At 36.8% G+C, this 13,106-nt stretch overlaps 1 protein-coding gene across 1 annotated transcript in view; it reads left to right on the top strand.

Annotated features, from left to right (window-relative positions):
* COL12A1 (collagen, type XII, alpha 1) overlaps window positions 1–13,106 on the top strand; it is a 102,108-nt gene that overhangs the window by 56,214 nt on the left and 32,788 nt on the right. Inside the window, exons 18-30 of the mRNA XM_008944742.1 lie at window positions 214–343; window positions 1,053–1,195; window positions 2,121–2,250; window positions 3,173–3,315; window positions 4,864–4,993; window positions 5,180–5,299; window positions 5,921–6,067; window positions 6,844–6,960; window positions 7,398–7,544; window positions 8,008–8,082; window positions 8,634–8,773; window positions 10,678–10,801; window positions 10,997–11,140. Coding sequence (XP_008942990.1) covers window positions 214–343; window positions 1,053–1,195; window positions 2,121–2,250; window positions 3,173–3,315; window positions 4,864–4,993; window positions 5,180–5,299; window positions 5,921–6,067; window positions 6,844–6,960; window positions 7,398–7,544; window positions 8,008–8,082; window positions 8,634–8,773; window positions 10,678–10,801; window positions 10,997–11,140 — 1,690 coding nt within the window. The remainder of the gene's footprint in view (window positions 1–213; window positions 344–1,052; window positions 1,196–2,120; window positions 2,251–3,172; window positions 3,316–4,863; window positions 4,994–5,179; window positions 5,300–5,920; window positions 6,068–6,843; window positions 6,961–7,397; window positions 7,545–8,007; window positions 8,083–8,633; window positions 8,774–10,677; window positions 10,802–10,996; window positions 11,141–13,106) is intronic.

Raw genomic sequence — 13,106 nt, forward strand, 5'->3', positions numbered from 1 at the left:
GTGGAACTGAACAATCATTTTTATCAAGTCCAAGACAGAACCTCCCTGAAAGGGAGTTCCAGAAGATACCATGAACCCTGTTACTTCAAGCTTCACCTTTTGTAAAATCTAGAAATGGGATGTGGTGAAGGAGAAAGGGGGATAACAAAAAGCTTAAGCTTTTTGCATATTTGAGTAAATGTCATGGTCCTACCTTCCTTTTTAATTTTGTAGACCACAGTACCAGGAAACACAAACTACGTTATCCTGAGGACTCTTGAACCCAACACACCTTACACTGTAACTGTGGTTCCAGTTTTCCCAGAAGGAGATGGTGGACGTGTCTCTGACACTGGAAAAACTTGTAAGTAAAATAGGCCTTTCCAAGAAAATGTAAGGACTTTTTGTGTGAGCAGCTCAGATCATTAGAAACTGATATTACACCAAATGTGGAAGCTTATTTTCCCCAAAACTAAAACGTAAGTGTAAGAAGCTCTGTTAACCTGCTTGGTTATGGCTGCAGCTCTGTAACTTACTCCTTTTACTTTGCATGTTAAGGTGGAGCCTTTCAGTCCACTTATCTCAGGCAAGCTCATTTGTTATGATGTGCAGTGAACTTATTGCTTACTTCCACACAGCAGTAAATTTTCATTGCAGTGCTAGTAGCAACACTGGTGAACAAATGGCAAATACTGGTGTTAATTCATGCTAATGTCCATACCATGTACTTAAAATTTTCTGGGAAGTTTGGGCTCCTAATGTCAGCATAAGCTAAAGTGTGTAGTTTGTGGCTACTTTTCATACCTGTCTGATCAACAGTACAGTAACAAAGTGTCATGATCATTCTCCAATTTGCAGTATAAACGTATGTAATTTTCTACCTGGCAGGGATGTTTATAAAGACTAATCCCTGAAATTCTTATATTTGTAGATTTTGGGGTAACAAAAATAATGTGTTTATCTTGGGCTGATGCACTTTTCAGCTCCCTTTTGAGCACTGTTGTGAATTTAAGAAGAACTAGAACTTACACAAGCAACTTTGTAAAGCTTAATTAAAATTATCCTTGATCTAGTGGAGAGAGGAACACCAAGAAACATTCAAGTTTACAATCCCACACCAAACAGCATGAATGTCCGATGGGAACCTGCTCCAGGTCCAGTACAGCAATACAGAGTTAATTACTCTCCACTGTCTGGCCCAAGGCCATCAGAATCTGTAAGTAATTTAGTTTTTATACTATTCCTTAAAAGTGCATGGAGGATATTGCTGCCTTCAATGAGTGTAGAACAACAATAATAAGCTCTGGCCGACTGTCCTCTCAGGAGTGTCCCTGCCGGAAACATTTTGTCTACAGGAAATTAGTCCATTGTAAACAAATTATTAATATAGTGAAATAAAAGAAATAACTCTCCCGTTTCAGAAGGAAACAACAAATATTTATTAGGAAATGTTTAGTTTTGAAACCAAATGCCAGGCTTATATGACTTTTACCACTAAACTCTCTGTCTACCCCAAATCATTACTATGAAAATATGTCTTGTTGAGTAGTGAAGTTTGGATTTTGGAATTTGCCCTCAAGAAGTGACGTAAGAGTTCATGTATTTTTGTAGAAATAGGTGCAGTTTTAGAGCTAAGCCTGTGAGTGTACTCACACAAAACATACACCCATATCATACACGCACAGATGAATGTGTTTTTATGTAAGGAAGCGTAAGAATTTTTAATGAGTCATTTACATCTGTAAAGTGAAACTGCATGTTACTTCATACGTGACTGGGAACCTGTTAGAAAATGTCCTTTATAAACCATGACAGAATTTACTTTTCTGGTTTATGTTCCTGAATATTTTTTTTTCTTTTTTTCTGAACTATTTTCATATAAAGTGTAAAAAATAACAGTTACATTTTCAGAGTGAGAGCTCCTTCTGTATTTGTCTTTTTTATTTTTAATTTTTTTTTTTCACCTGATCTTGATTTTTTTCAATATTATTTGGTTCTTTTAAACTTGTATTAGTTTTCTTGGAAAATGCAGCGTGGTGATGTTCCAAATTTTTCTGTATTTCATTCAAATTGTTAATTCTAAAAAGACATGGTACAGGCTGAAGCTTTTCTTATATAGGTGCCTTTTGTTTCTGTTTTAGATTGTGGTACCAGGCAACACTCGTGATGTGATGCTGGAGCGTTTGACTCCTGATACTGCTTACTCAATAAATGTTGTAGCTCTGTATGCAGATGGAGAAGGAAATCCAAGCCAAGCACAGGGAAGAACATGTAAGAGGCATTCAGTACTTGCTTTGTGAAATATATGTCAAAATTGGCACGTGAAGAATTTATACAATTGGTTGCAATCAGAAACAGTATAAGCCATCCAGTGCAACTTTGAGATCAATGCATATGAGTTATGCTTGAATCAATTACAGACCTCTGTAGAATGGAGCTTTTGTGATGTTGTCTGGCAGTTGTGGTACATGCATAATCACCACTGTAATTTTCACTTGTGAAATCAACCTAATTCAAATGTTTAAGAGTAGAAAAGGTGTTCTTTAAAATGCGATTACAGATAAATAGCAACTAGTCATTTGGGAAAAAAAAGAAAGCACATTAAGATGGGTAGAATTTGCCATCAAGAGTAAAAAGTGTGCTTCATGTTCTGTGTCTTACATGATAATTGTATATGTCAGCCTCCACAGATGTTTGTTTTTTTGCTAGAGATGCCTCAACACCAAAAACTCCTTTTTACAACTTAGCTTGTGGGATACTGGTTGCCTTATGCTTGGCTTCTTTAGAATTCATTCTAGAAATAAAGAAACTGTCTATGGCAATAATAGGTCACCTTTCTTTTGCTGCTACTATGCTTTGTTTTTTAAATCTCCTTATTCACCTAAAACTGGCAGATGTGCCAGGCTAAAGTTACACTTGTCTGCAAGAGTCTGAGAAGCAGAATTTGTGTAGATGTTCACTTTGCACATCTCTCTGATCTTCTCTCCTTTCCATACTACTCCAGTTCCTCCAGTTAAGGCCCTATTTCTATTTAAGACCTTCAGGCACTGCTGTATTGTCACCATCTAAATCTCCTTGTATATGTTTATTCGGGGGTTCAGGCGCTTTGGCTTCAGAGCAGTATTTGAATCGGTGAGATCGACACTGAACCGGAGGAATCGTGCTCCATACAACCTTCTCTTCTTTCTTCTAGTGCCTCGCAGTGGTCCAAGGAATGTGAGAGTATTTGATGAGACCACAAACAGCCTTTCTGTGCAATGGGACCATGCTGATGGGCCAGTCCAGCAGTACAGGATCATTTATTCACCCACTGTGGGAGACCCCATCGATGAATATGTAAGTTCTGTAATTCCTTAGTAAGAACTGAAAGGTTCTCAGTTGATTCTTTAGGCTACAAAAAAAGACCAAAGACACCTCTTCTACATGTAGTACACTTCTCATGCTCTGTAGGTTCTTTGGTCATCACTGTTAATACTGAGTAGCCATCGTTTGTATGAAAGGTTTTCGTTAGGTTGTTTTATTGTTTTTGCTTGCTTGTTTGTTTGTTTTCCACAAATCTGCAGAACATACATGGTTTAATGAATTTACTTGTTTGTAAAATAATGTTAAATATGTGAGTCACCCATTAATCAGAAGATTCTGAGCAAAACCTGCTTCCTGACATTTAGTTCAAACATTGTGCTGCAGTGAATAGCCATCTATTACTTCATAGTCTATTCATTATGAGGTCAGTGTGCTAACATACTGAATAAACATAAGTCTGCATTTTATAAATTGAAGAGAGTTGGCAGGGTTTATTAAGAAAGCAATGGTAACTTGATTCAGCATCTCACTTGCTTTTGTAAGGTTCAGTATGAATTTTAAGTGTTTGTGTTTAATTTCCTGCAGCTTAATGACAGCACAAGTTAATCTGAAGCTTATAAAATCCTCTGAGTGTTTATAGTCAAGCCAAACCCAGATCCTATAGAGGTCACAATGGCAGAATTCCTGCTAACTGCCATCAGCCAAAATGTAACATGTATGGAGTGCTATTGAAATGCTATTGCTGCTTATATATTATTGTGTGGGGCATACTGAACATGCAGTGGTAGAAAATTCCTTATTGGACATGTTAATCAGGACACATTTTTGAACACACATATCTTCTTTGCAGAAAATATTGAACATTTAATAAAAATAACGAGTCTCAAACAACTGAAATTTTTATTAAGTAATAAAGAAAAATATTGATTGGGGCATGCTTTTGAGACAGATACCTCAAGTTACATACTGTAGTTTCAGTGTTTTGTGGCCATTTTATGGAGCAGTGTCACTTTTTGGATTATACCTACCTTTTCATTAGAAGGGAGCACTAGTGAGGAGGCTGAGGGATTCAATAACCAGGCACGTTTTTACATATAAAAGTATTTAGAGCTTCCCTCTCAGACTAACTTGTTTCTGACAAGAAAATGATATCCTAGGATGAGGATAACGAAAAGATAGAACTGAAATTGATGAGTAGCATGGATGACCTTTGACTTCCATCCCCATTTTAGAAGCTTTTTCCTCTCTTTTTCAACACATCATCATGATTTTTTTCCTTTCTATGAGGTAACAGTACTGAAATTTTGGTGAGGAACCATATCAGTCTGATGTGGTGGTAGGGACTCAAGACTCAGTCTGATTTATCTTTTTGTGCTGACCACAGTATTTTATGATTTTAAATAAGAAATGCTAATAATTGTTTATAGTGTTATAACTCTCAAGATACCCTGAACGACTGTCTACAGTGGACATTAAAAAAGTGTGCCAAGTGTGAAAACATTTTTTTTTAATTCTAGTTACTGTAATTATTGATCAGTTACAGGAGTGTGAGTTTGTTTACCTGTTTCTTTTTTGTTCTAGACAACAGTTCCTGGGATAAGAAATAATGTGATACTACAACCACTGCAATCAGATACGCCCTATAAAATTACTGTTGTGGCTGTGTACGAAGATGGAGATGGTGGACAACTGACTGGAAATGGCAGAACTGGTAATTAGTTTTAATACTGTATATTCTTTTGAAAGTTTAAGACTCCTATTCCATGAGCACTTCAACATTAAGTTTTCATTATATTAATTATGTCCTTGACCTCATTATTACCTGACAGAGTTACAGTGTAAGCTTCTAGAGGTGGAAAAGCAATCACTAGTCTAATTAGAGTGTTTTTCTTTTTAGTTGGCCTACTTCCTCCTCAAAATATGTATATAACTGACGAATGGTATACACGATTCAGAGTTTCCTGGGATCCTTCACCGTCCCCTGTTCTTGGCTATAAAATTGTGTACAAACCTGTGGGTAAGAAAACCTTTTCATTCTGAGTATACCACTTTCAGAATAGCAAGTGACTAATGGGAGATTAAAATAGAAATTGTACGAGTTGTGACATGTTTGTGTTAAGGGATTTACTTCCTTTGTTTGCTGATTTTTTGGTAGAAGCTTATCAGTATTTTATAAAAAGCACAAACTATCAAACACAGTGTTTCATACATTCATTTACAGAGAGTGAATTATATAGTTAAAATTTAATACAGTGACTAAGTCCTGGACCAGACTTGGTTTCCCTATCTTTAATACTTCTTGTCCTTTTGAGGATCTGAACTGGTGTGAGATGAACGTTGGGCAGGTATTTATGTACTAATGTCCTTCAGAACCTTTTTTTAATGTGACAGTGAAACAAAATACATACCTTTCTGTAAGGCATTGCACAATAGCTTGTAAAGCTATGTATATGTTGTTTGCAACAATGTAATGTGCTAAAATTTAAGAAATTAGTATGGTTTATTTAACAACAACACCCCCCTCCCCCCAAGATTAACACTTAATGCTCTGAAAGAGACAGTGGATAGTTTTGTAGCTCACCTAATCATGAAGCTTTCTTTCTCTCTGTACTTCCTTAATGCTTCCTTTCAATTCAAGGTTCGAATGAGCCCATGGAGGTTTTTGTGGGAGAAGTGACTTCCTACACCTTGCATAATCTGTCTCCCAGTACTACTTACGATGTGAATGTTTATGCCCAGTATGATTCTGGAATGAGTGTACCTTTGACAGACCAAGGCACTACATGTAAGTTGAAATAATTTTGTTGTAGTCATGCTAGATTCATATACTGATCCAAGATAATGTTGATTCAGAGACAATTTTTAAGGCTGGTTGTTAGAAAGTCTGAATACTTGGGGAGTACTTATTGTTTGCCCATGATGAAGATCTTAAAAACACTGAACTTAACAACAGTAATGGAAATATAAAGTAATGATTTGATGATATAAAATTTTCTAGTCTTCTTCCTGAAATTTTGTTCAGCTGTAGGTGGAGTCAGTCTTTAACTGTTTGTAGGGTAGTACAGAATCTAACCATGCTAAGCAGGCCTAGGCTTTTTGTTACTCTGCTTTTATCTCAGAGGGGTGTCCAGTGATTGAAGCTAGATTTTTAGAAAGAGCTGAATCTGCCGATGGCCTTGGCTAAGAAACTTCTAAAAACTTCTTCAGCTGAGATGAATCAAGCATCCTGAGTTTTGCTGACTCAGCACAATCTTTTCATACTGCAATATATATGAGTCAGATTCTGATTTCTTCTTTTACAAAGAGCTCAACTTACTTCATGCAGAAACTCATAAAATGGGCTGTTATCCAGTATGGGAAGTGTGTCAGGCTTTGGGCCTTTGTAAATAGCTAGTCTGGGATCTCTAGGATTTAAGAGGAAGTTAAGAGATTTGACTAGACCTGCTTTTTCTGTCTGTGAGTATTTTGTAAAATAAAGTTCTGGACCAGCACTGCTGACATAATTTTCATTTTGATGTGCCTCAGCCCTTACATACTATTTATCTCTTTCTCTATTCACAGTATATTTGAACGTCACTGACCTAACGAGCTACAAAGTAGGCTGGGATACTTTCTGTATCCGATGGTCACCTCATCGGTCAGCAACTTCCTACAGACTGAAGCTAAACCCAGCTGATGGTAAGAACATTTTGGGTTTTTTTCTATTTTATGGAAACATAATTGCCTTATTACAGTGACAGCACTACTTATTTGGGAATGTGACAAGCTCACAACAGAAGCCGTGTTATATCTGACTGAGCTTTAAAGCTCTGGACATAACCTGTTTTGCTGGAGTGGTGAAAAAGCTGCAAAGAGCGAGTACTGCTTATCGTCAAGCTAACTTTCATTGATGGAAATCTACTAGCTACCTGGGCTTCACATATACCCTGCAGTGTTACTCTCCAGTGTGCCCTAAGGTGCATAATTACCATATAATCTTTGTCTAGAAAGGCTTTCATGGAACATGAATAAGACCTCTGTCCCAACCACTCCACCTCCTCTCATTTATGTTATTTGTACACATCTTAAAAGAAAAGTAGTGGGTTCTAACTTTCCATTGGTCTTTTTTTTGACAGGTTCCAGAGGACAGGAAATCACAGTACGTGGATCAGAAACGAGCCATTGTTTTACTGGCCTCTCACCAGACACAGAATACAATGCTACTGTCTTTGTTCAGACCCCTAACCTTGAGGGACCTCCAGTCTCTATGAGGGAACATACAGGTAAGTAATAGGTACTGTAAACCCTGAATTTTAGCTGTTGAACTCGTGTTGTTTCACCTGCAGAACTTGTATTGCTCCTCAATGGCTTTCAATACTTCTTTTAAGTGATTTTTCCTCTTTCTCTCGATGTAATGTCAGCTAGAGTTTATGAGGGAAAGATATATTCTTATGCTCTTCTTTAAAATTTCCTAGCACCTGGATGAAAAATGGATGCATTATCAGAGTGCAGTGTTACTCATCTCATGTAAAAGTATTCCTGTCATAATGCAATCATGTACCTTTTTTTTTAATAATAGTTTTAATTCCACTTACACTTGTAACACAGTAATTTTTTTTTTTTGCCAATTATACATTGTTTAGGTTAGTGAGAATCTTTTTATATGGTAATATCATATATAATCTAGAGATTTTTCCCTGAATTAAGTAATTTCTATGGAGTAAAAAAATAATTATTTCATTTCAGTTCTCAAACCTACAGAGGCACCAACTCCACCACCTACACCTCCTCCACCTCCCACAATCCCTCCAGCTCGGGACGGTATGTTTCTTTGTGGAATTACTCAGTATGTTTATGTAGTTGCTGCACTGCTTAAGCATTTAATTCTACTTTTCATAAATTTAAATAGAGTTAAAGCTAGGACAGCATTTTTGGGGAATGAAGTCTGAGAGCAGTTTCCTAATGACATCCTTTTGCTCCTGAGCTTTACTAGACTTCAGATTTCCTGATAGAGCAGCAAGGTGCTTACATCTGGGGGAAAAAAAATCATGATATTCTATAGCTCTGCGGCAAGTTTGTGAGTCTCTCTGCCTTCAGCAGACAAATTGTGTTTCATGGTAGCTAAACAGAAAGGAAAAAAAAAAAAAGTAATTTATAACATTTACATTTGATTCTTGAGCTCTTCTGCTTTTCTTGAACTTGCCCTTGAAAGGTTTTAATGTTTTTGTGTTGCGCATTAGCCATCAGCCTGTGTGGCTATAAGAAGTTTACTGAGTATTTGTCATTCTTGAACTTTCAAATTTTGAAGCAGTGCTCTTTATTTCAGTCATAGGATTGATGTGTTTTAATTGTTCCTTTTCTTGGTCTTCCAGTATGCAGAGGTGCCAAAGCAGACATAGTATTCTTGACTGATGCCTCCTGGAGTATTGGTGATGATAACTTCAACAAAGTAGTGAAATTTGTTTTTAACACAGTAGGAGCCTTTGACTTGATTAATCCTGCTGGAATCCAGGTAGGTCTGTTATTTCTATTGAGTACATTTTGGAGGGAAACTGAAGATGAAACTGAATTACTAAAGTTACATTATATTTGTCCTTTCTTTAAGAATGCTGTTATCTTTTTGTATTAGATTATTGTGCAATGTATGTGTACATGTGTACATGTATATTTATGAAGTATATTGGTCATTTTGTAAATACAAAGGGGATCCAGTCTATCCTGAGAAGTTACTATTCTGAAAGACAGAAACTGAGTGTGTGTGTATCCTCTAGTAAGAGAAACTGGAGTGATGTATGGTCAATGTATGATGAATTTTATATTTTTGTTTCTTTGCATATGGCATCAACAACTGGCACACTGCCTAGTTATTATATGGAGGTTATGTCTGTGTCGTATCAGTAATCTGTTTTGGGAACAGTCTGACTGTTGAGTGAGGGTTATATTTTAATTTATCAGTGAAGAAAAGGAAACTTGTGCATGTAGAGTCCAGCTGGCTCGCAATTGTCTTTGTCTTGTTGAGCTGCCTAGGATCACACTGCAGTAAATAGGCAGAATCCTTTCAAGAGAGGCACTTGCAGATGTCTCTTTATACCATTCTGAAGACAGATAACATGGGTCCACTCCACAGTGGGCATAGTGAACGTATGAAAATATGGAAAGTTAGTCCTCTGAATGAATTAATGCATCTTTAAAGAACAAACAGCAATGGGTAATGAGAAGTAGCCTTTTAGGATTTCTGGACTGTTCATAATTAATTCAAAGACATTTCCTGTCAGGCTTCTTACTGTAAGCTTTGCACCATTACTGATTTTCTTCTGTCTATGGGAAGTTGGATGAGATCATTGCTTAGATTCCCATGACCATTTCTTTCACTAGATGAAGTGAGTGACACGAGATGTGAGAGAGTTTCTTATAAGGTATTTCTGGAGCATTGGAATGACCTGCAGGTGCAATGCGTTTTCCTTCGTTAGAAGGCTGAAGGTGTTTCATCTTTGAATGCCTTTCATCTTCTAGACATATTTTTAGATCTTTGGTTCCCTATCTTTAAGTCTTTAGATATTTTTTTTTAAGGAAAATATACTCCTTACACTTTGCTTTGCCTTGGCCATTCTTATCCTTCGTAGCTTTCATCTATAGCAGGTAGTTTTCCTTTCCATTTGTTTATTTGTTATAGAATCATAGAATCACTATGGTTGGAAAGGACCTCTAGCATAATATTTTTTTTTTCTTGCAAATGTATGTAGGTCCCTGGCCTAGAGATAGAGAAGGCCTAATATAGATGACAGAGACACGTAAATGCTAACGTTCAGTAAAATATTTCAGTCACGTCTCTTGAGATGTAAAAATATCAGTTTTTGAATTAGATGTTAATAATTTAAAAAGGGGAATTTACTTCAATAAATGTCACTATGTACATACAGAGATATGTCTATTCAGCATTAAATTAATACACTATAATATTGCAATTTTACACAATATAAAAAAATTAAAATTAAATAAATATATATATAAAAATGTTTCAAAATTCAGTGATTATATTTCCATATTTAAGTCAAGAGGGTACACAAATTTGTATATGTCCAACTTCATTGACATTCTATTGTCAAACTCTTTTTGTAATTCCTAAAAAAATATGGAACTTGTGTAGATAGAGTACATCTGTAAAGATGTACAGTAAAGAAAAAAAAAGTCAAAAGTAAAAAAAAATAAGCAAAGAAAGAAAAAAGTATCGTGTGATATTTGTGTGAAAAAAACACTGCCGTGATGATATCTTTGTATGTAAACATGTATGTGTGTGCATAATCACACATATATAAAAAAAAATAATTATTTACTAGTGTACTACAATACACATTTCAGTGGAATGGTCTGAATATGGAGGCATGAGACTAAACACTGTGATGTATTTCATTTCAGGTTTCATTTGTGCAGTACAGTGATGAGGCAAAATCTGAATTTAAACTGAATACATTCGATGACAAGGCCCAGGCCCTGGGAGCTCTTCAAAATATTCAGTACAGAGGAGGAAACACAAGGACAGGTAATTCTGAGCAGTAGTTGTATTTCTTAAAGATAAAATATTGTCATAAACTGCCTCATTCTAATATTGCATGACTGAAGGCTTTTTCTGTCCTTCTGTTTTAGCTGTGTGCCTGTTGCCTTTTCAAAGTAAAGTAAGGGATTTCTTGTCGTGTGGATAATGTGGCTCACTCCTTGTTCGTTGTACACTTTGCAGGCAAAGCCCTAACATTTATCAAGGAAAAGGTTTTGACTTGGGAGAGTGGCATGAGGCGAGGTGTTCCCAAGGTACTCGTTGTTGTCACAGACGGTCGGTCTCAGGATGAGGTGAGGAAAGCAGCAACGATCATACAGCACTCTGGTAAGCAGTTCACAGTACCTGGCTGTTTCATTTCCTTCTGTGTTAAGCAATGCCACTACAAGTGGTGCTTCAATTGTCTGGGAATCCTTTCCTCATTTACGGACTCAGAAACATATGCTGACTGTTTGGAAAAAAGTCAAAACTAAAAAAATTTAGACTCTCTGGGCCAGACTTACATTTTCTTTCTTTAGCCTTCTCTCTGGGGAAGGATGTGGCTTCCCAAGGCGTTCAAGTAATTCCTCATGCATATCATTTCACTGACATAACTCTTGGTTACGTCTTTCTCTCCTTGCTGTGTGGACCTCGGGAATCGTTGTGAAGTGTATCCCATTCTAGTGCTTTTGATGTAATGGGACTGGCTTTTTGAGCTTTGTTTTACCTGCTATAAACCAGTGGATCTCCAGCTGAAGTAACTGCTTTTGGCGAAGCTGGATCTGAACTGACTCCTTCATTGCCTTTTGAACTGTGAGGTGTTGCTCTTCCTCTTCGGATTTGCTGAATGCTGCTTGTCTGATTTTAATAGTCTGTGCCTGTCCCTGCACCCAGTATTGCATTTCAGTGCATGAACCACCTGGAGTCCTCTTCCCTGAGTAAGGAAATGTACTTCCTTACTGGAAGTAAGGAAATCACTGGCATGCAAACCACAAGTGGGCATCCTCTCTGCCTCTGTGTTCTGAAGTTGTCAGCTCTGTCTAGATGGTTTTGGAAGATGTTTGTCCACCCTATTCATAAAAATCTCTCTGGTCTCCCTGGATAATCTGTTTCAGTGCTTAACTACCCTGATAGTTGGAAAGCTTTGTCTCACATTTCACCTAAGTGTTTCTTCAGGCTAAGGAAACTAGTGCCATCTTTTCATTTACCTGGTTAACTAGGAAAGCAGTTGATCACTGTCCACTGGGTCTTCATATTTGAAGCCTGTTGTAATTTCCTCTTTCTTTCTTCTCTTTTCTAGACTAAACAAACCCATTTCCTTCAACCTTCTGTTGATAATGTTTTCCAAACCTCTTATCATTTTTACACTCCTTTCTAGTTTGATTTCTTTGCACCTTAAATGTAGTGCTCATAGCTGGACAGAGTATTTCTGCCAGAGCTTCACAAAAACTGGCTACAGAGGAGTAATTATCTTCTTTTTGAAAAATTGAAAATGTAAATATAGCCTGTGTTATCATTTGCAATAAATGTGAATTCTGCTTTCAAACTCTAACCAGCATTTCCAATGTTTGTGCAGTTTCTTGTCAATGAAAGTTTGTGTGAATTCTTTTTCCTATGTAATATTGAATTGTGCAGTGACTTTTTTTTTTCCCTTCTTTGTTTTCTGGTATGGCCAAGAGAGGTCAAATTTTCATACAGGGGCTTAGGTGGGAGATGAAAAAGGAAGAAATGAGTCAGTGTCAGAATTCCATAAAGACTAGAAGGAAGCAGGAAACAAAAACTTGACATAGAAGGCAAGGAGAAGCTAATTTAAGGATTTTAAGATGAAAATCACCCTGACAAAGAGATCATGCCATTACTCCTGGTTATATGATTAAATTCTAGGGCCTGGGTTCTTCTCATTTGACATAAGCCATCTAACACTTAAATGTCTAGTCCAAGGTCATCATGTACCTGGTTAGAGATGTCTCTGCTTATTGTAGGGGGAGTGGACTAGATGGCCTTTAGAGGTGACTTCCAGCACAATACATTCTATGATTCTATGACTACAGAGGAAGTCTAGACTGAAAGAAACTGAGAAACATAAAATGCAGGAGATGGCAACAGATAGAGAACTGGATAACTAATAGTCTGTACAGAGATTTTTGACAGATTTAAGGTATTCTAGATTTGAGAAAATTGTGCATTTTATATGAAAGAGTGAGGGGACTAAATAGCCAAGGCTATGTGAGATTGTGTACTGTCCAACAAAAATCAATGAATCAAGGAGGAAAATGTTTTGAAAGAAAGATGTAAAGATCTGTTTAATCCCTCT

Source organism: Merops nubicus, unplaced genomic scaffold, assembly GCF_000691845.1.
Source record: "Merops nubicus isolate BGI_N331 unplaced genomic scaffold, ASM69184v1 scaffold177, whole genome shotgun sequence".
Taxonomy (NCBI): domain Eukaryota; kingdom Metazoa; phylum Chordata; class Aves; order Coraciiformes; family Meropidae; genus Merops; species Merops nubicus.